The sequence below is a fragment of the Micromesistius poutassou genome, assembly GCF_964030765.1.
Source record: "Micromesistius poutassou genome assembly, chromosome: 10".
Taxonomy (NCBI): domain Eukaryota; kingdom Metazoa; phylum Chordata; class Actinopteri; order Gadiformes; family Gadidae; genus Micromesistius; species Micromesistius poutassou.
Genome location: NC_140280.1, coordinates 16,688,196 through 16,714,120, shown reverse-complemented (window position 1 = coordinate 16,714,120; position 25,925 = coordinate 16,688,196). Strand labels below are relative to the sequence as shown.

General features: G+C 43.7%; 1 protein-coding gene across 2 annotated transcripts in view; it reads left to right on the top strand.

The window, feature by feature from the left end:
* The window catches only part of doc2b (double C2-like domains, beta), a gene marked incomplete at both ends in the record, with an annotated part of 60,554 nt that overhangs the window by 11,004 nt on the left and 23,625 nt on the right, over window positions 1-25,925 (top strand). For both annotated transcript variants that reach the window (XM_084474173.1, XM_084474172.1), the window contains 2 exons: window positions 13,125-13,204; window positions 24,568-24,642. In XM_084474173.1, the coding sequence (XP_084330299.1) occupies window positions 13,125-13,204; window positions 24,568-24,642 (155 nt within the window). The remainder of the gene's footprint in view (window positions 1-13,124; window positions 13,205-24,567; window positions 24,643-25,925) is intronic.

Below are 25,925 nucleotides of genomic sequence, written 5' to 3'. Positions count from 1 at the left end.
AGAGAGAGAGCGAGAGCACGAGGTTCACAGCCGTGTCCGTCATGGGATTCTTTCTAGCGGCTTCTCGTGGCTGAAGTGAAAAGATTGGGGGAATGGATGTTGAGGCATGGAAGATGTGGCGGTGGCGGTGGCGGTGGTGAGGGTAGTGGGTTTACTCAAAAACTGGGCAGAACTCAGATAAATCCCCCTGGGCTGCACAGCAAGTGTCCCACATCCCTATGGAATATATATATATATATATATATATATGGGCAATATCCTATAATTGAAATCTCAAACATGGGATATTGTTTTCATCGCAAAATGTTGCGCGTGACGGTCGTCTCGTCACACTAATAAAAACAAATAAACCGCTAATAAAAACAAATAAATCCCAGCAAAAAGTGTTATCTTGTTTATTTTTGGAGTGTTCACGTGTAGTATATGCTAAAACAATTATTCACCTCAGGCTCCGTGAATAGTGGGGAACAGCCCCCTCAACCTTCAGTCTCGGGGGCTATTCCCCACTATTAATTAATTGTTAAATATAGTAGTGCACTTGGGTCGATGAATAGTGCAACACAGGCTTCTTCAACTAAACCAAAAAATCAGGCACACTAGAACTAGCAATTACTGTGGAAGACCAAACGTGAACACTTTATGTATTTATATATTTGTCAAAGAAAACTGGATGAATGAGGAGAACTTTCCACCTATTACACTGTCCCTATACTGTGTCTATACTGTGTATAGATTTGAATGTGCTGCCTTTGCATCAGCTTTTTCTTTTTGAGATTCATTGTATTCCATGCAATCCGTTGGCTTGCATTTCCTGCATGCTATTTTATCAACCGAAGGCGGATGAACTGATTTGTATTATAGTCCATTATCCCATAAACAGCTACAGACACATTTCTCCGGATGTGATAAATGACTGTACAGTTTTAGAGGCCCATTCTAGTTTCCGTCCCAGAGTCTGTTGAACGATAAACACTCAGCCAAGACAGCTCGTAGAAACAGATAGTTAGGAGCCTTTTTCAGAAGAGGATTTAATAAATGTATGTTAGAGATGTTTGCTAATTTACTGATGTACAATAACTACAAAGCAGCTTAGCAGCGGTCTAAGGTGATTCCAGTCATTAGTCACACATGAGATCACAATCACAATCGCCGGTTGAGGAGGGGATAAAAAATGGCATCTAAGGAAAAGTAATTATCAAATGCCACCATCAGTTCAACACATTCAACACTCATCCCCTTTTTTCATTAACTTTTTTTAAATTATTTTTTTACACATTTGGACACCATACAAATACAAAATTGTAATGACTCGAAGCCCTGTTGATCTTTGATTGTCCCGGTAATTTGGTTTCCTCACTCTTGTCTCCCAAAATAAGAGCTCTAATTATTCCTTATTTCCTCATCCACCGAACTTTGTTTTGTGTGGGCAGAGTGAAGGCACTCCAACCGCCCTCCCCCACTACCCGTCTCCCATCTCCCCCTCTACCCTCTCAGAACCCTAATTGTGTTAATTCCCCAGATGGAGCCACCATCTATTCTACTCTGCAGCACTTGATGTTAGCCGACTTGATGCTATTTTGACTTGCGTTTGGTCCGAGTTAGTCAATTAAACACATTATTTACAGCACGCCATGCTGACAAATACGTGATCCACACCAATCGGAGACAAAGGAACCATGCAGTTTCAATAAAATATTCAATAATAACACACACACACACACACACACACACACACACACATGTACACACACACGCACACGAACACACACGCATCCCGACATAAAGGAGAACATATGAATCGATCCAATTTATAGACAGATCGTTGGTATAGCAACCATGTTTCAAGGCCATCATTTTCCTTGGTACTTTCAACAGCACTCAGGTGATAAGTGAGGCCACCAAGGAGAGGAGACCGAAATTTGCTTTATTTCTGTGACAATATGTTACATGTTTCAGACCTTATTCTCATCGATCACCTAAGCAAACATGGTAAGGATGACGTCAGTGCAACGCTTGTTCTATACCTCTCGGTGCTGGTGAATAGTTCACAGGTGAAAGAACACATTTGTATATTCTTTACTTGTTCTGAAACGAAATGCACACACAATAGGCTTTCACACACAAACACACATATGCTAAACAAAGGCAACAAAGGTGAAAAAAGCTGAAATTGAATACGCTGTCCCTGCAGAGTGGCCTTCGGTTGAGTCTTCCTGAGGAACCCGTTGACTTTGAGAGGAAAGGAAAGCGGAGAAAGATAAGCCAACTGATATTTAAATAGTGCCATTCAAAAGGGGAAATATAGAGGGAACAGAAGCTCTGCAGGGGATTGGACACCGCACAAAGACAGCCAACTGGAGCCCTTTGCCTAAAAGAGCCCTCTTAGAGGACGCTTACACCTGAAAACAATTCAAACCGTCTCAAGTGAAAACTGGGTGAGGAGGTAAATAGGTACTTTAATGATTGGTTTCACGCTAATTATTTAATAAATGTCACACCTGGGTAGCGTTTGTTAACAACAAGAACATTTGCAATCAAAGCAATTCTGGGAATTCGTGCTTCCTATATTAAGTATATATTATGTTTATGTGTAGGTTTATGTAACGATATTTAAGTCAAGGCTTATCGCCAACGAAATGGCAACAAACAGGTTGCCCAAATGCCCCGGTTGTCACTGACATTTCACTGGGAGACAAAAAGGGGTCAGTCCATTTTTTTGTTGCAGTTGATCAAGTGGTCATCGAGCAAACATTTCAAAAAGGCTTATCCAATCATGGCGAGGCCACGCTCAGATGGGTAAAGGGGGTAATCAAATAATCAACTCTAAAGGACACAACCTTTTAATTTTTGCCTCAAGATCACGTCTGAAGAGGGCTGTTGTAACAGGGGAAAAAAACAGGAGCCCTTACGTTTCGGGTTCTGCAGTGCTGTCGGCTCATGCGTAGCACATGCACTTTTCATACGTGCTGAGTGAACGACCAACGATGAAGCAACTGGTGTGCAGTCGAATAGATCCATTCTATCCAACGACAAAACACCAAACCTTCAACCATCGGTCCTTCTTCATGATGCATTCACGGTCGTTTCACGTTGAGCAGCATGACACCGTTCAGTTCAGCAGAACACACCCATGTAGAACGTGGCGAGAACGTGACTGCCTCTCCCTGAATCCAATTCTTTGCTTTGTCTCATTTCTTCCTGTGGTGGTGTGGGTGGTGTAGGGGGGACGGTGCAGAGGGCAGCGTAACGATGCATTCACATTCAAACCCCAGCGAGAGACAGACCCATCCGTCAGCACATCCCTGACAGCTGCTTATCGATCAGACGCCCCTTTTATTTATTTTTCTAATCTCTATCTGGGAGGGAGGAAGAGAGAGAGATGGTCGGAGAGAGAGACAGAAAGAGAGAGCGAGAGAGAGAGGGATGGAGTGAGGGAGAGAGAGGGATGGAGAGAGAGACAGAAAGAGAGAGCGAGAGAGAGAGGGATGGAGTAAGGGAGAGAGAGGGATGGAGAGAGAGAGAGGGATGGATGGAGGGAGAGAGAGAGAGAGATGGATGGAGAGAGAGAGGGAGGGAGAGAGTGAGAGATGGATGGAGAGAGAGGGAGGGATGGAGAGAGGGAGAGAGAGGGAGGGATGGAGAGAGGGAGAGAGAGAGGGATGGAGTGAGGGAGAGAGAGAGCGGGAGGGATGGAGAGAGACAGAGAGAGGGATGAAGCGGAGCTGTCCACCACCACATGCCGCTTTATCTCTCAGCCCATCTGCAACACGGCGTAAAGGGCCGTATCTTCCCCCACACACATGCCTTTGGGTTGGCCCACAAACACAATCTGAGGGATGTGAACATAATCTGAGATGTGAACTCAACAGGCTGTCAGGTGAGCTGCTGACTGCAGGGGGCCGGGCAGGCCGTGGCAAGGAGTCATGAATCATCTCCATTTATGAGACAGGCGTGTGTGTGTGTGTGTGTGTGTGCGTGTGTGTGTGCGTGCGTGTGCGTGCGCGTGTGTCCCAATTTCCCACAGGGAGAGGGGGTCGTGGTGAGTGATGATGAGGTGATTTTAAAGATTAACCGTAATCTCGCAGGCAGAACTGACACACACACAAATACACACACACACAGATGACAAAAGTGAACAGCCTGGCCGTATTTAGTTGGTGTTTTTCTTTCTCTTTTGTTTGAGCCGAAATGACCTAGCACCATTTGGAGGCTATCAAATGATGGACTGATTATCTCAACTCGCTCCGGGGTTTAGGGCGATTCAGGTCTGAGCTGATTGATTTTTTAGGATATTGATGAGTTTCCCTAAGGCCTCCTTTTCCTGAATGTTGACCTCATTAGACAAAAAAGTCACTGCATCATTATTAATTAGTATAGGATGATAAAAAGTTATTTGGTTATTTTGAGAAAACTTTTAGGTAAAATAATATCCTGTTTATCAGATTCCTTTAACAAACCAATGCAAATAAAAGGCGGGTACCAACATTTGTAATTACACAATACATTGCTATTTAACACACATACAAATACACACAAATAGAAAAATACACGCACAAAATGAAAATAGTTTTTATGTCTGACCCAGCTCAATGTTGCCCCCGCAATTTACTGGAGACACAAAATAGTCTGCCATCCATTTCTCATGGCCTCTCCCATTGGTTCCTAGCAACCAATGAGATTAGGCTGTCTGCTTCTCTGTGGTTTGGCAAGGCTCGGAGTAGAGACAGATACGATAATCATATTATGCAGACTTAATGCATGTATTCAAGCGCAGGAGATAAACTACTGTGGTCTCAGTGACACACTAGGAAGACACACACACACACACACACACACAGGCACACACACACACAGAATTCCCAGTGGTAATAAAACCAAAAAGAAATGCATATATTACTATTTCAATTTTTCAAGTTTCTTTTGCATATGTGTGTGTGTGTGTGTGTGTGTCATCCTTCATGAATGGGTGCGTGCATGTACCTTCAAATGTGTGTGTGTGTGTGTGTGTGTGTGTGTGTGTAAATACGTATGTGGGTGCGTTTGTGTGTGTAAATGTGTACATAAGTATGTGTGTATGCATTTGTATGAATACGTGCGCAAAGGTGCGTGTGTTTATCTGGCAGGATGATGATCAGAGGTCACTGAGGGTTCACCATGCACATAAACACATACACGAAAACAGGCATATACCTGGGGGGGGGGGGGGGGTAGTATATCTGGCCAGATGGACAGAGCTCCAGTGGCGTTGTTCTGTTGGCCTCACCACACACCCACACACACCCACACACACACACACACACACACACACACACACACACACACACAGCGAGCCAAGTTCTCCACAGTCATCGGCCTGAGCTGATCACAGAGCAAGATTAAGCACTGCATCAATCAAGTAGCACTCCATCACAGGGGAACGTTAGAGAGAGAGACGGAAAGGGAGAGGGACAGAGACTTAAAGAGGTAGAGAGACAGAAAGAGAGACAGAGACGGAGAGAGAGAGACAGGGAGACAGAGACGGAGAAACAGAGACGGAGAGAGACAGAGAGAGAGACAGAGACGGAGAGAGACAGAGAGAGAGACAGAGAGACAGAGACGGAGAGAGACAGAGAGAGACAGAGAGAGAGACAGAGACTTAGAGAGGGAGAGACGGAGAGAAGGAGAGCATAAGAGACAGAAAAGAGAGAGAATGAAAGAGACAGAGAATGCGAGAGTGCTGACAGACTGACAGACTGAGCCACACACACACACACACACACACACACACACACACACACACACACAGAACAGAGAGAGAACCACTAGCTGTCGGCTCTGCAGGCAGGAGATACACTCTCCGGTGTGTGGCTCCTCTCTGGTCTGTCCACCATGACGGCAAGGGATTTGATTTGGGTCGGGGTGGCAGATGTGTGTCCAGATGTAATTTGATTTCATCACTTTGATAAAGAGTTATGTTGTGTGGGCGATGTGTGTTTTAAACAAAAACAAACAATGAAAAAAACAAAACAATGAAATGAGGACTTGTTGAATGCAGCTTGTAGCCTGGATCGAGCTGAGCTAGGTCAAATCATTTGCATATTGAGTTTTTGATAGGCTGGCTAAATGCATTGTCCTGTTTTGGCACATCCACATTGCCTAAAGAGAAATAAACCAAGAAGTATGTCTGTGTCCTAAATGATGGTATATGTACAATAGAAGAGACATGCACGTTGATCTAGCCCAGGTAATGCACATGCAGGTATATTATTCTTCCTGACTGCCATAATGTTCATCATTTTACATTCGCCTCTGAAATGTTGCCGAATGTATGTCACACTGAGTATGGCGCGTGCCCTGCATGGCTATGATGCACGTCATGTTCGACCAACTGTGCTATTGAATACTAAACCAACATGTTTTGTATACAGTAGCCTGTGTCTGTCTCCTTGGATACGGAAGTCCTCCCTCCCCCAGGCTACTGGGTTGATGGACGGAGAAGGCAAAGGGATGCATGGAACTGTAAAAATCATTTTGCCAACTAGAATGTGTTTTATGTGTGGAAGGGGCCCAAATTGAATTTAGCATACATATTACATGATGCACCTTTTCCATGAACGAAATCAATGGAAGTGTTTGTGATTGTGTGTGTGTTTGTCTGCATGCTGTATACCTGTATGCTATATATGTGTGTGTGTGTGTGTGTGTGTGTGTGTGTGTGTGTCTCTCTCTCTCTTGTGCAAGTGTGTGTTTCCGTCTCTCTCTGTCATGTTTGTGTGTGTGTGTGTGTGTGTGTGTGTGTGTGTGTTTGTTAATATGTTTATGTGTGTGTGTGTGTGTGTGTGTGTGTGTGTGTGTGTGTGTGTGTGTGTGTGTGTGTGTGTGTGTGTGCCTGTGCGAGTACCTGCATGCTGTATGTAGGCGTGTGTGTGTGTTTCTCTCTCTTGTGCATCTGTCTCTCTCTCGTGTTTGTTTGTGTGTGTGTGTGTGTGTGTTTATTTCTCACTCATGTGGGTGTGTTTGTACGTGCATCTCCCCGAGAGCGTTTTGTATTCAACCAGTCTGCCGTGAGTTCAACCTGAAACTTTTCCCCTGATGCTGACAAAATTCCTCCTGGTAAAAAAAGAAAAAAACGAAAAAGGGAAGCATTTGAGACGTGCTGGACAGCAGCATTGGCCAGTGGGCTGGAGAAGATAGGGTTTCTCTGGGGGACACTGCCGGCGAAAATATATATATTTTTGATCACTGTCTTTCTCCCTTTCGTCTCTCTTCACCCTCTCTTCACTCTCAAGGGTTTGACAGTTGGTCCACAGAAAGGGTAAACACGCCACTCTATGTTGGGTGGTTGGTTTATTCTAGGGTTAATTTTAACCAACTCCACTTCTGTGCTGATACCAGATGGGACTCAAGCACAGCAAGCACAGAGGAGTGAAGTGGAATTTCAATGAAACAGTACTCAAATCAAAATATATTTCGGGAGAAAGGCTTTCCTTTTGGTTTTGATGGACCATTCTTGCAGGGGCATGGATGGTGTAGAGACAAGGGTGAATGCTGAAAAGCTTTTTGGTTAGATTCAGTGTCTACCACCCAATTGTAGGCATTCCAGAGCAAACTACACATCCCTTACCTCCATCTTGATTCACTGTATCATTACTCGCTGTAAGATACTTTGAATAAAAAAAAAAGATTTCAATTTCACAAATTTAGATCTTGATCAAATTTGATACATCTTCCGTCAAACCGTGTATTTTTAAACGGAGACCAAGGAGCACAGCTAAATTGCGATTTCGTCAACATGCGTGAAAACATTCCAAAGACTCGACGAAAACACATCGGCGGCATGCTTATTGACTGGAGTTCTGTCCCTGAAGGGAATTCCCCTACTCTTGTTCGAGGCGCACCCAAAATAATGCAACACCTGCCACTTAATGGCTCCCACGGGATACTATTCATTGTGTTTGGGCAATAGATCTCCTCCATTTTAGATGTCAAAGTAGATGGCAGTGTTACCATTGCTTTGCTATTAAAAGGTCTGCCCAGCCGTGTACATACAGTACAAACTAAGTATTTTGTGTTGCCGTCACCAAAGTCCCACAATTTGTCCAATGCCAAAATATTCAGCACACAGCGCATATGCTTTGTGGCCGGTTGTTAAGGGAAGTAATAGAGAAGCCAATTTTATTCCCTGGCTCTTTGAAGTCTCTGATTTCTTCATTAGTCATTCTCCCCACAGGGACATTACTGATAGGCACCATTTGAGGTTTGTTTTCAACTATCCTCACACGCCTGACACTTGGGGGCCACAGCTGCACACACAGTAACACTGTTGCTCTCTGATTTAGAGAGCAACAGTTTCCTCTATGTGAATGTGGGCGGGTGTGTGAGAGCAGATCAATGCGTGTGTGTGCATGCTTGTGTGAATGTACGTGAATGTGGGTTTTGTGCGGATGATCGCCTGTGTGTGTGTGTGTGTGCTTCCAGCTCTTGTGCATTTGTGTGTGCGCACCTCTGTGCACGTGTGTGTGTGTGTGTGTGTGTGTGTGTGTGTATGTATGTCTACTTGTCTGCTTTATCCTAGCTGTTTGCCTTGTCATTAAGGTCCATTCACCCCTAGCAACAATCACCATCTCCCATGGGCCTGAGCTCTGAGGTGAGTAAACGGTCAGACACACCGGCATTGTGTATGTGTGTGTGTGTGTGTGTGTGTGTGTGTGTGTGTGTGTGTGTGCATGCATGTGTGTTTGCGTGTGTGTGTGTGTGTGTGTGTGTGCTGTGTATGTGTATGTATGTCTGTGTGTGTGTGTGTGTGTGTGTGTGTGTGTGTGTGTGTGAGTGTGTGCATGTGTGTGTGTGTGGGGGGAATGCTTCCTCTGCCGGTTAACACGCAGGGCAGCCACCACAGTGAGTGCAGTCCTCCTCCTATATAAAGATTGCAGTGGCCACTTGTGGTGGAAAGTCATCCCTCTTAACCAACACACACACACTCTTCATTTCTGGAAGTTGGGAATTTAATCTCACTTCCTCTCTCTTTCTCCCTCTCTCTGTCTCTTGCTCTGTCTCTCCCTCTCTCTGTCTCTCTCTCTGGCCCTCACTGGATCTGTAGCAAGCAGAGAAGTGCAAATAAATGTTGTTCTCTCTGTGTGTACCATTGCACACTGGGTCTGGTGAAGGAGGGTGTTTTACGCAGCAATCTTCCTGCAAAAGTATATATCCCCTTGAGAACCAGACTCTGCTGCAGCTGCAGCCCTAACCAGTGGTCCATCTCCAGCCCTGACCTCTGCTGTAGGAAGGCTTCCTCCTGTCTGCTTCACTGTCTCGTCCTCAGCGATGTATTTTGAATACTGATCTGAATCCTCTTTTTACCCGCGCAAAACTCAAGTGAGGTCAAGTTAACAAGCTTTGATTATAATGGAACGGGGCCAGAGCTGGATTCTACACTGGGGTCTAAGAGAAACCCTCACCCTGTATGTATTAATGATGTGAACGCAGCGCTTCTCTGTCACATCCGTCAGATGGATCTGCAATCATGATCCTGTTTTGGAGGAATTACTTGGTTGGAGTCTAGCTTTTTATGTGTGTATGTGTGTGAGTCTGTGCATGTGTGTGTGTGTGTGTGTGTGTGTGTGTGTGTGTGTGTGTGTGTGTGTGTGTGAGTGTGTTTTACATGGCATGTCTTATCTCATCTCTTCCTATCTCTCAAAGTTTGTGTGTGAAGCAGACCGTATGAGCAATTCCCATGAATCGAAATAGAAATACTTCCGCCCACCCAATGAAGCAACGATTATGTGGGTAAAACTGTCACACGAGTCCATTAATTTCTCAGACCGTGGTCAAAATTCAGTTCAGCCACTCAGCCCACGTTAAAGCTACACCAACATCTCATTTTTTGATCCTGTGAATGATATTTTCAGAGCATTCTTTTGCATCAGAAACCACGGTTAAAGTTAAACGGTTTTATTGGACAGCCAACGGCACAGGGAGGCGGTAATCTGTAATGCCTGTTTGATGGAATTGAGCTCTACATACTGTATGTCTCTGCACAACAAAGATCCCAGCTCGGCAGTCGGTGGTGGTGTTTGACAGCACGCGAAAAACACATAAAGGACGGCTTGCGGGACTTGTCCATTAAGCATTCTATCAGCGTATACTCACTAAAGGACTGACACTGAGGGGGACAGTCAGTGACACAAAGGGGAAATATCCTAGTATGTACTGTAGTACCGACAGCATACTGTGTCATAAACATGAGGAAACAAATGGACAGGGGAATCAATGTGAAATAATCACAATAATATATATGTGTGTGTACTTTTTCTAATCTTTGTCTGCTTTGTTTATTTGTTTGTAATTAAAGTAATTACCTCCTGTTTTCAGCAAGTTCAGCAAAAATGTATCATTTGATAAGGAAGGGATTGTTTTTGTTGTATTATCTTGTGTTTACCAGAAGAGAAGTTAGGAACCCTATTATAAACGCTTCCCTGCCTTTCAGGCAGCTAATCGATGAAATTGTCACGCCGTTCATAACAGTATAAAAAAATAAGAATAATCATCACTACATTATATTGAAGTTACACGACATGATGGAGGACGGAAGGTAGATTTGGTTTCATACAGCTTGTGCTCTGAATGCCTTTCCTGCTGAAAAGGTTGATAAAAGCGAAACGTTGTCAGCCGTACGGTCTGTCATAGAGTTTTAGTGTTTGCCTGTGGATAAAGAGAACACACCACATTGTCTTACTTTGCAGGTTTTTCACAGCCAGTCAATATGTAGAACAAGGCCGGCTTTTTTTCTTTTTTCTTTTTTTCCCCTTTTTTCTCGCACTGATGTCCCCGATGAAATTACTGCAAGCAGCTGCGTTTTTTATTTCTTCTCCCACTCACATGTATTGTCTGCAGAACAAATGGCATATACCTTTTGTGCCAAAGACTTCCATTGTAAAAAATAACACATTCAAACCAATCAAAGAGCCCACGTTGGCAGCAGAGATAAACACTGAACCGCTGAACTGGGCAGCTCCTTTTGGCTTAAGTATCTGGAGGTTCAATCTTAGGAAGTGGAAGGAAGTGTTTTCTTTAGCATGGCTTAGAAGTAGGGTCCTAGAAAATGATTGGCATGTATTCATTGTAGAAGTATTTCAAGATTGCTCGGGGGCAGCCAAAACTAGTCTTATCATTTTGTTTTCCAAGATTTATCTTTCGCGATTTAAAAATTAACATTATTAATAGTTCAATAGTGTTTATTGGCATCATGTTTTCAAGCTCCACAATATTTAATAAGTAATTTGCAAAAAAGAAATGAAAACAATACCCTGTAGCAGAATTTACAAAATCATAAAAGTAAACAAAAAACAACAACTGGAAGTGCAGCACAATACATGCAGCGACAGCCAGGAGAAGAATAGACTTTTCACACACAAAAGACGCCACATGCACTTGCATGTCAGCAGCAGCATGTACTGCCAGAATGATTTTCTTTCAGCAGCAACAGTACAGGACACTGTGTTTGAAGAGATTCTCCTGCCCCCCCCCCCCCCCCCCTCCCTCCCTCCCTCCCTCCCTCTCTCCATCGCTCTCTCTGGCTACAATCAGAGCTGTCTTCCCACCAGGATCTGGACATTACAGAGCGCGCCCCAGAGTAGCGAGGAACCCCCACTGCTTCCACATTTTGGTCTATACACAGGGCTATTCAGGGCTTGGGTTCCTCGGATTAATAATATATAGATAGATGGATGTACTATATATATATTTATAACGGTGCGTGCTCCAGGCCCTGTGGAGATAGCTCACAGGCACCGTTTTGTGGTTGCGAGGGTCTGACTCTTTAGTGGGTTGTACCCGGTCGGACCTGTTGGGTAAGGGGAAGATGAGGCGGAGGCAAGTGGGACTTGTTGATGCATTAGGCTACAGTCTGGTTGTAATGATAATAATTAGGATGATAATGTGTTTCTGTGTTTCTGTGTGTGGGTGTGTGGGAGAGTAGGTCTCTGTGTGTGTGTGTGTGTGTGTGTGTGTGTGTGTTTCCTGTCTCGACGGGGTCGTCCTGAAAGACCTCTGCGCGTCCTTTACACTTATCATCTGTCCGGGAGTAAGGGAAACAAAGTCACTTGGTATTTTTTCAGCGGGACGTGGGATAAGAGCGTGTCTATTAATTGCGTCAAGCGGGGAGCAAGTAGCCGCCCCCCCCCCCAACCCCGCCCCCTCCTCTCCCCCAGCCGTGGGTGTCAGAGGCAGAGAGGCGGGATAATGAAAGGCTAATTGCGCTGGTGATACGGGCCGGGCGGACGCCTCCCTCAGACCCGGGTTTTAATTTCGCCGTGGCGCTGCCGTGGCCTCGCCTCCCGGGGGGAGCGCAGATCGCTGGGACGTATCGGAGCGCCATCTCCCTTCGGCCTCCGTGGCGAAGGAGCCCGTGACTCACGACTCATATTCCTATCGCGCATCACGCCCCGGCCGCTAAATTGAAAAAGGAAATTAAAACCGTGCAGATAATAGGGTGATATTGAAAAAAATGTTGATTTCTTTTTTTCGACAGTCTCCCTTATTTTTACCGCCAGGTGTGATGCTGATTGGCCTTAACAAGCCGTTTCACAATCCACCCTCTCCCGATGGTCACACCAGGGAGTGTGTGATGTATGATCGATGGACCAAGCTACCCAGCCTACCCGGTGAGATCCCACCACCTGGTAGGCTGATCTAGCCGTCCTACATCCGGGTGGACACTCCCATGTGCGACGTCAAATGGGAGTGGGTAGATCCAGCGTCGCACCTGTTGGTAAAATAGGGGACTGTTTACTGCTGAAAGTACTGCTGCTCGTATGGTTTTCACTAAGAGATAAAAGGTTTTATTATTTTTGTGGAAGGGGGCGGAGGAGTCGTCCAAGAGGGGGGCGAGTCATATACAGGTATATAACGGTTAAATATTAACTGTTGATCTGATGCTAGTCTGTTGCCATGACGCCATAGGGGTTTCAGCGGTCATCCAAGTAAACCGACCGCACAGCAAGGAGCAAGAAACAACATGTTGTTATTGGTCTCCTCCTCCTCCTCCAGCCTCTAATTTGTCTCCCTTTGGCTTCTCTGTTTCTTATACTCTTCTTCTTCTTCTTCTTCTTCTTCTTCTTCTTTGTGTTTTCCCCGTGTGTTCACAGCTACACTGGGGACCCTCGACTTCAGCCTCCTGTACGACCAGGAAAACAATGCACTGCACTGCACCATCAACAAGGCCAGGGTGAGTCCAACGTTTACTTGATGTCATGCCGAGTTTCAAACAGCGTCCTTCCTTTCACCTCTTTTTCAACCTCTGACTTTGGGACCCAGCAGTGCTTGGATTTTGTCGTTGAGACCGTATTAACGTCAATATATAAATAGTATAAATATGCTCCTTTAGTTGTTCCATTCCATCTGTTCACGTTAATATGAGCGCCATGACCCTGGCATTAACCATGACGGGGTGAGCAGCAAGGGAGGAAACGAAACAAACCATTCATAATCAATATTGTTTGTTACGTGTGTGATGACAATATTAAACAGGAAACATAAAAGCAGGAAACAAAATGAACCTCGGCCCTCACCTAAGGGTTGAGGGAACACTTTGACAGACCCTCAATCTCTATCCTCAGGCATCACTGTCCATGATCAAATTGCCATTTGTAAAACTAGGGCAAAAAGCCACTTTCAAATCTATTATGGAGGGAAAAAAACGGCAACATCTGTTGTTCCTGTAGGGTCGCTTGTTCAGTTAATAGGGTCCACAGCCTGAAGGGTCGCTTTCATATTTCCTTTAATGAGATGGGAATTGCATATTGAATATGGGAATTGCATATAGAATGAATTCCTTATGAAATAAAAAAAACACTTATTTTTTTTATTGAATATGGGAATTGCATATAGAATGAATTCCTTATGAAATAAAAAAAACACTTATTGTAGAACTCTGGGCAACATTCCAATCATTCAGACGTGACGAGGAGATTTACCATCAACAACAAAATGTATTGAACACATTGAATCCCTTTCCCAACAAGTAAAAAAAAGGGATATTTTCAGTCATGCAAGATTATTAAATACACAGTAAAAGTAAAAGGTGAATAGCAGTTTTTAGTTCAAATAGTTATTTTGTTTGTTTACTTAGTAGAGTAGCAGTAAAGTCTGCCCACCTACTTTATATTTCCTAACACTGGGACTCCAACCACGGTCAGCATCAATATCCACAGGTGTCTGTCGCAGAAACCCGGTCCATCGTCCTCCAAATGATAAAGGAAGGAAGTTTGCTTTGAAATAATTCAAAGGGCCAAATTGGTTGCTCTGACAAGCTTGGCCATCATCATTGGCTGACGCCATCGCCTGGCTTCTCTGTCTGGATGGATGGATGGATAGATAGAGGCGAGTGGGCAGCAGAAACCAACAAAACTTGGCACCGGTACACTAATGTTGTTGTGGGCAACGGGCAGACTAGAGCGACGGCAGCAGCTTGCTACAGCACTGGACTCCTGGGCCCAGAACCACTTAGAGCCCAGATGAAGGATAAGGCCAAATCTTTTTGGGTTAAAGGTCCCATGGCATGAGAATTTCACTTTATGAGGTTTTCTAACATTAAGTTGAGTTCCCCTAGCCTCCCTATGGTCCCCCAGTAGCTAAAAATTGCATTAGGTGTAAACCGAGAAGTAGGTATCTTGCTCCGCCTTTGAAAAAAGGATTGCTGAAACGCTTTGATTTGGCTTCCGGCCCCATACGTCGTCATATGGGGCCAGGTTACCTCTCCTTTCTCTGCTTGGCCCGCCCAGAGAATTTGGCCCGCCAATGAGACAATGAGCTAGGACTGTGCGAGCGCCACATGTGTGTGTGTGAATACACACACTGTAATGCAAGTGTTCTTAGTTATTTGGATAACCGTTCTGCTGTTGGTGTTATGGCGCATAACACGCAACACAATAACGCATAAAGCTTGCATAAAGCTCCCATTTGGTGAAAAGACTAGACTGCGTCGGGTTGGTTGAGAAGGAATTGGGAACCGCGACATGGAGGAGAAAAGGATTGTTGCCCAGGATTGTCCGTCGGAGCCCCACTGTAGCGGGCAGCGGGGCTGGGCGGGCAGCCCCGGGGGCGGGCAGCGGCGGGAGACAACCCTGGGCAACGGGCAGCGTTCAGTGGGCAGCGGGGCTCCGACGGACAATCCTGGGCAACAATCCTTTTCTCCTCCATGTCGCGGTTCCCAATTCCTTCTCAACCAACCCAACGCAGACAACCCCGGGCAACAGTCGTGGGCAAAAATTCCTTTCTCCTCCATTTCGCGGTTCAGTCTGTACTTAATATTGACGTGAGTGATAGCTGACTTTTCCAGTGACATGACCAGTATCCTCTCAATGGCCAGCAGAGCTAGGCTGCTTAACGGCCATGGCCCATTGTGTTATAGATGTAGGACTTGAGCTGCTTTAAACAGGAGAAGCTCCTTTCTACACCTGCAGATGTAGCTCAAATTGTTGCCACTAATGAGAACAGTTTGTAAAGCTGAGGCATTGTACTGTACAACTCCATGTCTTTAAGGAACAACAAGAAATCATACAGCTTTCCCCTACCCTGCAAGTCCTGATCTCAATAAAGGACTTGAAGTTCAGACCTCAGGCTCCCTGAATCAAAGTGATGGCCAATTACCAAAACGATATTAAACTCAAACATGTGGGAATTCTGTTAAACTGAAACAAGGGATTGTATGTATAAGTGTATGAAATGTCCAATGAAAATAGTCTAGCAATTTCGCCAAGCAAATATCAAGAAATAGGTTGCAGTTGCAGTCACTCACTTGCAAAATCAGCGATGGGACTGAGGACTAAAGACTAAAGAGAGCTCCGGTGACTTTTTTATAGTTCAAAATTGCAGTCAGTCAAACGGCAACTCAGTCTTTCGCGAACCCTCCAATCATCATGCAGAAGCCCAGCGTCCAGGCCAGCCCACTCTTCCATTCACCCCCAGAGACGCTGATCGTCCGTGGGAGGGACATAATCGCAGCATTATCCAATGACCATCGACTTTCGATGCACTAAAAAAAGCTGTTCTATGCAGCCCCATTTAAGTGGATGGACGCAGAGCTTCAACAGGCAAATGCACTGTGACGCTACGGGAATGAATGAGAAGGAAATCGAGTCAGTCGACCTGCGATAAGCAGCTGATTCTGAATGAACTCGTCTACGAGATGGATGTGTTCTAACACATTTTTAGTAAATGAAATGTTAACAGAACAGTATATATTTGACCATTTTATTTTTGAAATTTTAGGGGAAGCCAAGCTTCCCTTGCAGTCTTAGAGAAATCGCCAATGTATCTATATTAATATAAATATAGTTACATATTTGCAAGATAAATCTATGCTGTATTTCCATTTCATTGTGTGGACTTTTAGTTTGAAGTGTATCTCTGCCAGAATAAAAAAAAAAGTTTGATGATACAAAGTTCATAATAGTATTGCTATGAAACTAAACCATACAACAATCAATTCAAATGAAAGATGAACTGAAGACAATTTGACAATCAATAATATGCCAAATAAAACATGTCCACAAAGGATAGACATATTTTTCAAGGAACAATGTGGAATAGAATATGCATAGCCGTATCAGAAAGAAGAATAGAAGATTAAATTTTCTAAGAATCCTCAAAGTAAACAAAGGGAAGCAAGGACAACTTCACATAAAAACATAACTAAAATGTTTCTAATTTCCCAGCAAGCCATAAAGCCAGCCTTGTAGAATAGCAACACCTGCATGAATCACCAAAACTACGATTAATCAGCATGTGTCAAAGGTCACACAGTTGAGTGAATGTGACTTTCCTTTCCCACCTAATTATTTTTAAATATAAAACATAAAACAATTGTAAATATATTTTGGTCAACCTTTTAGGAAAGTGAGTCACATTGTACTTCTCCATCTAAGGGAGTGTTAATTGTTATTGTGGGCGTTGATATGAGGTGACCCTTGGGTTGAGCAATTTTAATTGCTCCACCAGCACCAGCGCCATCTTATTTTATGAAGTGATTCAATAACATTTCCTTTGCTTTAACTACGTCACAAGGGAATGGTGAAACATAAAGAACGTTAATGTCTTGGCAAGCCAAATATTATAGTTAGTATTGTATGACACAGAACCCCTGGATGGCAAAATGCATGGCTAGCATCCAACAAGAGTTTCTTCTCACTGTGGTGTTCCTCATTGTGCCACAAATTGGTTTGTTGTTATTTGCACAAACTAATTAAACAACCCCTAATCGTGCCTCGTCCGGCTGGGCAAAAGGCTCTGTTTGACGCCGGGCGTCTGTCCCTGCTTGTTGGCTCGCTTCTGCTCTCCTTCTGAGCTCTGCTCCTTGGCCCGCTGATTGAGTTAAGTCCGCAGGAAGAAAGAAACAAAGCAAAAGCAACAACAGCAGGGCTCACAATAGCTCAGATGACAGGAATTAGTCCATTTGAGCCTTTCACAACGGCCACTAATTGAATTTGGAGGGAGAAATCATGTATGTGGGAGATCAACGATAGAGCGGTATGTACAGAAACCCCAATCCTCCAGCCGCTTGGCAGTTGGAGTACCGAGCCCTAGGAGTTATTACGGTGACTAATGCACTGACACAACAATGCTGTGTTTGCTCCTGCTAAAAAAAGCACACATACACACGCAAACAACCACACACACACACACACACACACACACACACACACACAAACACACTCCAATACACACACACACACGCACGCGAACACACACACACAGACACACACGTTGACATGTTTCATTTTCACACTGACTGCACAAGCACATGCACCCCCCCCCTGAGTTGGGCAGACATATGGTGTCTTAGTGGTTTGCTGTGGAATCTATTTACTGCAATACATCTTAGAAAAAATCAGCAGGATAAAAAAAGATTCCGGTTTAATATGCAATTTATAATCTATCCGCTTTGGCCATTTCCTCCTGTAAACTCTTCTGCTCTGCTGTCTCTATTCATGTTTTGTTAAACAGTACAATGGATCAAATGAATGGTGAATGCACATCTATTCACATCAAACATTTAATCTGTCTTTTATTCCTTGCAAAACTTTGTACGTGCTTGAAACATCTTTCCAAATGTATCTCTTGTGTATTTTCTTTTATCTTTTTATTTACCTTTTGTTTTATAAAAGCTCTCTCTTTGGTTTACATTCACTTCGGCTAAATTATTCCAATAATTATGCATAGCTCTTTTTTAGAGCTAAATTTTGTTAAATATTGATGTAGTCTATATATTGGTATTATGTTTTAATTTAAGATAATAAATGCATACATTTCTTCATAATTTTATCCTATTACTATAGTATTACATATGGTATTGCATACATGCAATCCATGCTAAATAGGAGTCTATCACAAAAGATTCATTTTTTCTTCTTTGATTTTCGTGTTTTGAATTCTGTACACGACGTAGCCTCAAAGACGTCTCGATAGATATTCTAATGGACTTGACTCATCTGAGAGGATAAGGTTGCCAAGTAACGGTATAAACATTATAGTCAAAGGTTTTTGGATAGAAACGGCTCATGTGCAATACAAAGTCAATTTGGGTCAAAGGTCATGTGAGGATACACAATTCAACTTTGACTTGAGTGGAGAAACGAGGTCGGTCAATACTGTCTTCAATTAGTAATACGGATTAATGCTGCAGACGGCAATGTTATTTCTTGATTTTTTTTGGTCTTTGGTGTGAAGTGATGAATAGATTTTAAACATGACCAGTGTATAGGTAACATTGGTCCATAAGTATGTATGTATAAGTATGAATGTAACATGCCAGACATGTTGGCAATTTTGGCAATTTTAATTGATTGTATTTACAGATTTGCAATCTCAAACAGATCTCACAGTCACAATGCTCTGAAGTAAAGACTAAAGCCATAAAACGCTTATTTGAACTACTTTTACGCAATGTTTTTAACAAATTTGTTTGGCTCATAAACTATTATAATTACCCAAATAAAATGTCTCAAGGAATCCATTTTCAATGTTTTCACCACTTTTTCTGTCTTATATTGGTTATTTTGTGTGTGTGTGTGTGTTTTTAATTTTACTGTTTAATTTTCCAATTTGTTTTTTCACCTTCTTGCATGCTTCCATCCTCTCTATGTGTCGCTGCACTGCTTTGTGTGTTGCTGGGAAATTAAACAGCTACCAATCCCCAGATACAAGAAGGTAAGCCACTGCTGAACAACCAACCCGATGCATAGCCTTAGCCTAACCCCCCAAATCCACCATCCAAACCCAATGGACTCCGAGCCCAACCTCATAACAGAAACCTTGTAGTGACCCAGCTTTCCCTTTACTGTCAGCATCATTATTCACCTCTCTGTAACCATAGTGTGTCCCCCCGCACACAGCCGTGGTAACACCATCACAAGGGTGCATATGGAATATCAAGGAGGAACATCCAGTCACTTTCCCTGGTAAATTAAATTGTGTCAATTATCTTATACTATCCCACACGTTTGTGTGTCATATGTAATTTCACCTCAGCCTCCTTCCCATCCTATTATATTGTGCACAGCGAGAATAATATATAATGCACGGCGACACCAATCATGTATTGTTTGGTGTCGCCATAAATCAAAAAGCCAATCACTATTTGTAACAACTAATCAATGAGGTGAGTGGACTGTTCGGCTTTTAGCTCAGACCTGAGTGCAGAGCGCGACCCCTGGCTGTCATCTCCCCTAAACAGATACACCTCTAAAGAGTACACCACCATGGATTTTAAGCAGGCCGAGGCAAAAAATAAGCCCTGCGTCCGTTCAGAATTCATCAGCGCATCATTTATCCGGCTGGCTGTGGGCGATAACCATCTCCCAGTACCGAGATGATACTGGGAGTGGTTAACAAGCCAGACCCCCTTGGCCCCCTCCTACCAGGAGCCTTCTGATCCCAGGGGCTCTTTGTGTAGAGTCACAACGTCTGAGTTATAATTCTAATGCTTTTATTGGTTTGCGGAACATTGCGGATATATATTTGGGGGCCTGAGACAACACCAGACAGAGCAATTCATAGGACTGCAATAATGATTAAACAAAAAATAAAAAAAAATGGGCAGCAAAGAGCAAAGAAAATGATAAAAAAAAAACGAAATCAAGAAACAAAACATAAAACATTGGACAAAAACAGAGAGGTCACACAAAGTATATTATATGGTTACTGCTGTGGTCTTACGTTTCAAAGTATCTAGTAGAGGGATATCCCCAGTCAAACCACGAATAAAGCTGAAATCTACAATCACCGCTACTTAAACATGACCTCCTACAGCTGATCCCTGTAGGTGGAGACACCAGCCTCCCCCACCCTCCCATCTCATCCATCTCTCCTCTCCTCTGCCCCGTGTGATGGATGTGTCCGGCTGGTGTGTGGACTGCGTTGCCACGCGGGGGCCGTATGTTAATGAAGACGCATGTCCTCCGACGATATTGTGTACAAAAAAATGACCAGCAAAAAAGACCAGCAAAAACCTACATTACATTTGGAAGACTGTTCTGTTGTGTGTGTGTGTGTGTGTGGGTGGGTGTGTGTGTATGTGTGTGTGCGTGTGTCTGTGTGTGTATGTGTGTGAGTGTGTGTGTGTATGTGAGTTAATTATCGTAAGTGTATCTGTGTGTGTATGCGAGTGTGTGCTGTATATTATATATCAAGTAAGCTATATATTTTTACGATTGTATTTTTACCAGGAACTCTGAATGAATACATTCCATCGTTGCCTTGGCAATATTCATTGGCTGTACAATCCATGTAGGCTAACGCAGCATAGCTACACTCTGCCATACGGCCAGATGGAGTTTTTATGGAGTTTCGTCAGAATTCAACGCTTCTCTACACCCCAGTGCCATCAGCTCCTTCAACCTCTCCTCACTTGACTTAGTTTTTTTCATACTTGGTACTTTTTGTTAATCTGCAGCCCTTTTCAAATGAGTGCACTGGCTGGCAGGGCAAATGGTTATGAATGAGCACGAGGGAAACGCAAGGTGTGTTGCAGATGTAGGGATCCATGTTGCCCATCTGCCTCCTTCTGCAGTGGTCATCCTATCAACGCCCCCCTCCCCCTCTCCCCTCCCCCATCCCCTCCGGTAATTATGATCAAGCAGCTATTCACCCTCAAAGCTGGTGCAATCAGAGCTAACGTGCAGCTGTCCTCTCAATCACAGCACAACATCGCCGGCCTTTGGCTGCTTAAATTATATCCGCTCAGGTGTTGGCCAGCCAGAGGCAACACTGATACAATACACGCAAGAGACGACGGTGAAAGAAAGTGAAAGAGTGTGTGTGAGTGTGCGCCGTAAGGCCCCTCCAATCAGATCTCATCAGATAGCGTTTCAACAACTTCCTTGTGTGGCGCGATGCCCCCTGAGTGGTGTCTGACTTGCGGCCAACAGGAAATCAAACATGGAGCCATGACGCGGACACGCCAAGTTAGGATTGAAAATGACTATCCCAGACCGTGAAAATCTGATTTTTTACGGCCAACTGCATCATTTTTTACAAACATACTGTATATTTTAGGTGAAGGATAAATGTGATGTAAAGGCAAAACAAACGTGTCCTATACCTGGTCTAACACACTTGGGTATAGCAGGCGTGGGTATAGCAGGCATATTTCTTTGCCTCCGTCAAGAGATGGTGCCCATGTGTTTAATACAGAAACGTCTAGATTGATTTAGATAAGTTCACTCGCTTCAGTAACTGCTTTTTTTGTATCAGTTGAGACCAGTATGCCTTGGGTGTTCCCATAATGAAAGAACAGCGAATAAGAGGTGAGATTGGGAGAGAGCAGGTCAAGGCTGGCTGGGAGATTGGGGTGACAAAATGAACGTGGACATGGGTTTTGTATTGTGGCTGTGTGTATATCCAGCAGTGTAGACCGGGAAATCTCCCAGTGCCTCCAAGCATCCACACTTTTGGGTATTCCACTTGAATTCAAATATTTAAAGGGGATATCCACTGAATTATCAAAGTTAAATATCTTGATTGTGCCTTCTTCAATTGCATTCATTATACAGTATACTAGTATAATTAAATGTGATTGGTTTTCAATAGACAAATTTCCACTCATTGAAAATAATAAATATTGAGTTGTATGGTATGTGTGTGTGTATGTGTGTGTGTGTGTGCGTGTGTGCGTGTGTGCATGCGTGTGCATGTGCGTGTGTGTGTGTGTGTGTGTGTGTGTGTGTGTGTGTGTGTGTGTGTGTGTGTGTGTGTGTGTGTGTGTGTGTGTGTGTGTGTGCTTTTATCTGTAGATCAATGGACAACACTTGGCTGCATGCTCACATGGCTACTTGACAGTGAGCTTGTGTTGGTGCTGTGTCACACCCCCATGCTCCCTGCTTCACAATCAGCTCCAGAGTGCTCAGTCCAAGCGCCCGCAGACAGCAGTCTTATGGCCTTTGTTTCCGCCTCATTACCCACTTCATTATCCCGAAATTAATTTTAAGATAATAAAAAATGGGATAAACAACTAAAGAACTAGAAACAGAAGAGGAGAGGTAACTGCTTTACTCTACTTTTACTTTTTTTTGTCTCTTTTTCTTGTGTGTTCATACGTGTCAATATAGTTCAATGTGATTAATTGCCACATACTGAAACTTCTTGCATAATACCAGCATTCATATATCAAGGAACTTGACATGTGCATTAATATTCACCTGTAGTGACATTAAGGACAACAAATAGAAATTGATAAAATAACACATTTTTCTTGAACATCTGTTGGACCCCAACCAATGAGGATAGATTATTATTATAGTATTTTGGAGAGCTACATTCTTCAGGTGAAGAACCAAAACCAAAGCTCATCAATCATTCAACAGTCAACCTTGGCTCTCGTTTCTGTGTGATTCACAAATCTAGCTTGCAGTGGTGGTGTTTTATTAGAATAAACAGTATAGGCCTACTGTATATTTCATAAGGTTCATGAATTATATACTTTACTGGAGCATTATTTTTATTTTATTTATTCATCCATTTGCATATTGCAAGGCATCCATCAATACAGCTATATCTGTGATAAACATTATTGACAGGCTGATGTATCGGCTGTGCTCTCAGCTGTGACCCTGGTTGTCACAGCTGAGAGGATTCATCTTTTATGAGGCAGCAGGGAAGGATAATATCAAGAGCAAAGGAGACTGAGCAGGTACTGGGAAGCACTGTGCTTTGTGATAAGCAATGCAAATTAAGCATTTTTGCTATCAATCAATACATGGATGAATAACCATCAGGTAATAAAATCACTACAAAACATAAAATATTGATTAAATACATAAATTATCTTTTTTCCCCCCCAGAGCTGTGATTTGAATCCGAGCATTATGAAATGTTTTGCACACCATATGAACTATTCCCTGAAGTCTTGAATCCTCATCAGCCTTGCATTTGTCATTACATTTCTATCACAAGTGAACCACTTTCCATTTGAATAATGCATAGCTATTGTCTACATTAGGTTTAAGTGGCAAGGAAAATGTCATTCATTTCACATGCAAGATTGACAATAAACCATGTCTGCTTTCATTTCTTGATCTTACTAAGCCTCACATGCTAAATAAGAAAATGCCCTTTCCTTCAAGCTATACAGCTATACTTACCATGCTCAAATTCATTATCTGTCAGTGGACTAGATAGGATTCTCAGCCCCGGCTTGCTACCGGGAGAAGCACAGATAGCCACAGCAGGTGTCGTAAATTCAGAGCTCTCTTTCATTTGGATTCCTGGAGGGTAATCTTATTGACACGCTCAGGTAACAAAAAAAAACCACCCAAAACAAACAGTAGGATTACAGGGAGGCAGCCATTTGGAGTTCTTGTTAAAAACAATAGGTTTCTGGTGTCCTCTGTATGATGAAGAGTGGGTGGTGAGCAGCGATGGAGAGGTATGCTAGCTGGTGTCGTCAGCACCGCCATGGCTGTGAGTGTTCCCACACGGCATGACTCACCTAGTCTCCCATTTACTTCTCTCGGTACTGGACACTTGTCCCAGGTTGTCTTTTAATACCTCCCCCCCCCCTGCACCCGTGGTTTTATGTGGCTTTTCGGTCCGGTGTGACCTTTATGGCCATTCACTCAATGTGAGTCCCATTGATTTGCCCTTCAGTAGAATGTGAAACATCCCACAAGCGTGCATTGTTTTTGACAAGACCCGCAAGCGCTCCGAACTACAGGAAGTTATTTCCTTTCATGTGTGCCTTGCTCAGCGTTTCAAGCTGAGTAACCTGCAGGCTAATGGAGGGTTTCTGGTTCACGGGGGCTGTGCTGTGGCCGCTGCATCACAGAGGCTTATATAACCAAAAAGCTTTCAAATTCAATTAGTCCTGGCCGTACCAATTGTGATTACACTAACAAAAGTGTGATGAACAAATCAAGACTTTGGATGTATTTTTAGCTCTTTGGTAGGTTTGTCAATACTAATCTATTCATTCCATATTCATTCTGTTTATTCTGCTGACCATATTTCCTTCATTTTCTTTTTGTATTGCATGCTGGTTTTCCTTAAGGAGAAGGAGTTGTTCCTCATCCTGCCCGTCTCATTTCTCTTCCTCAGGGCCTCAAACCCATGGACCACAACGGACTCTCGGATCCCTACGTCAAGCTGCACCTCCTGCCAGGTGCCAGCAAGGTAGGAACGTCACATCTGCATGATGCACTTCACACTCTTCCACATGCCATGGGTGCAGGATCCGTGTAAAGTCTGTTACCCAGGCTTGCTGAGAATGAGATGTTTCCTCTTCCAATAGCTCCACTTCCTGCTGTGTGTGTATCCCTTCAAGACATTTTCCCATTGAGAAAGTAAGGCTGTTGCATGGTTTCGAATAGATGGACCATACAAGGCTCTGCTCACCTTCCCCGCTGTGTTCATATGGATTCCATATGGACATTAATGGACAAATGACGAGATAAAGACGTGGTCTCCCGCCCGTGTGTGTGTGTGTGTGTGTGTGTGTGTGTGTGTGTGTGTGTGTGTGTGTGTTCACATATGCATCAGGCATCTCTGTTGTTGTTTTGGCTTTCAGTAAAGAGGACTTGTCCTCCTAGGTGAAGATGGGCTCACAAGGACCTATTTTTCAGTTCACACGAGTGGGACACCCATGGGGCTAAAGACACAATTGTAGCCTCGGTATCCTTGACAGTCAGAGAAGTGTGACAGGTTTTTGTGAAAAGGACAACAACTAAATCAAGGTGCGGTGGCCCTGTTGACAGCCTCATGTCACCTTTACTCGTGGCTGTGAACTGTCTCTACCTTCCCTTGGCACAGACAGCCCAGAGCTGCTTCAGTCAGGTCCAAGTTCCCATCGCAAACCCACAAACCTGCGAACAGATGTCTGTTCCCGTGGGGCACCACGACCCATGAGCAGGTGGACAATTGAAACATGTGTCTCACAAGCTAGAGCCGCCCAGCGTCGCCTCGGCAAACGTCACGGGCCTGTGGATCCTCCTCTCGTCTGATTTACAAACACACCACTTGATGTCTTGCAGCAGAAACGCAACTGTATGTGGTGTGGCTATCGATGAGCGGTGCTGAAAACTGGACGCTTCCCAATAGTTACCACATCGAGTCCCCACATATCCCCGTCATATGGTGGCTTAAGGCCCAGAAAAATAAGCGGCATTAGCTTTGACCGTGGGCTGGGGGAACTCATCCCCGGCGCCATCGTTCTCAAGAGGAGCACATCAGGGCTGTGCTTTTTAAAGTCCATTAGCTCACTTTGCCTGAGTCATTCTTTTTCTCTCTCCAACAGCATCTGATTAGCGGTTTAATTTCATGAGCTACTAAAAAACTTGCACTTTGTTTACAGGGCCATGCCCTGAGGGTTTAACAGTACAGCAACATGCTCATTTAGCCAACGCTCTGAACAAACACCATTAGAGCTAACCGTCTAATGCTAACAATTAGCATTGTAA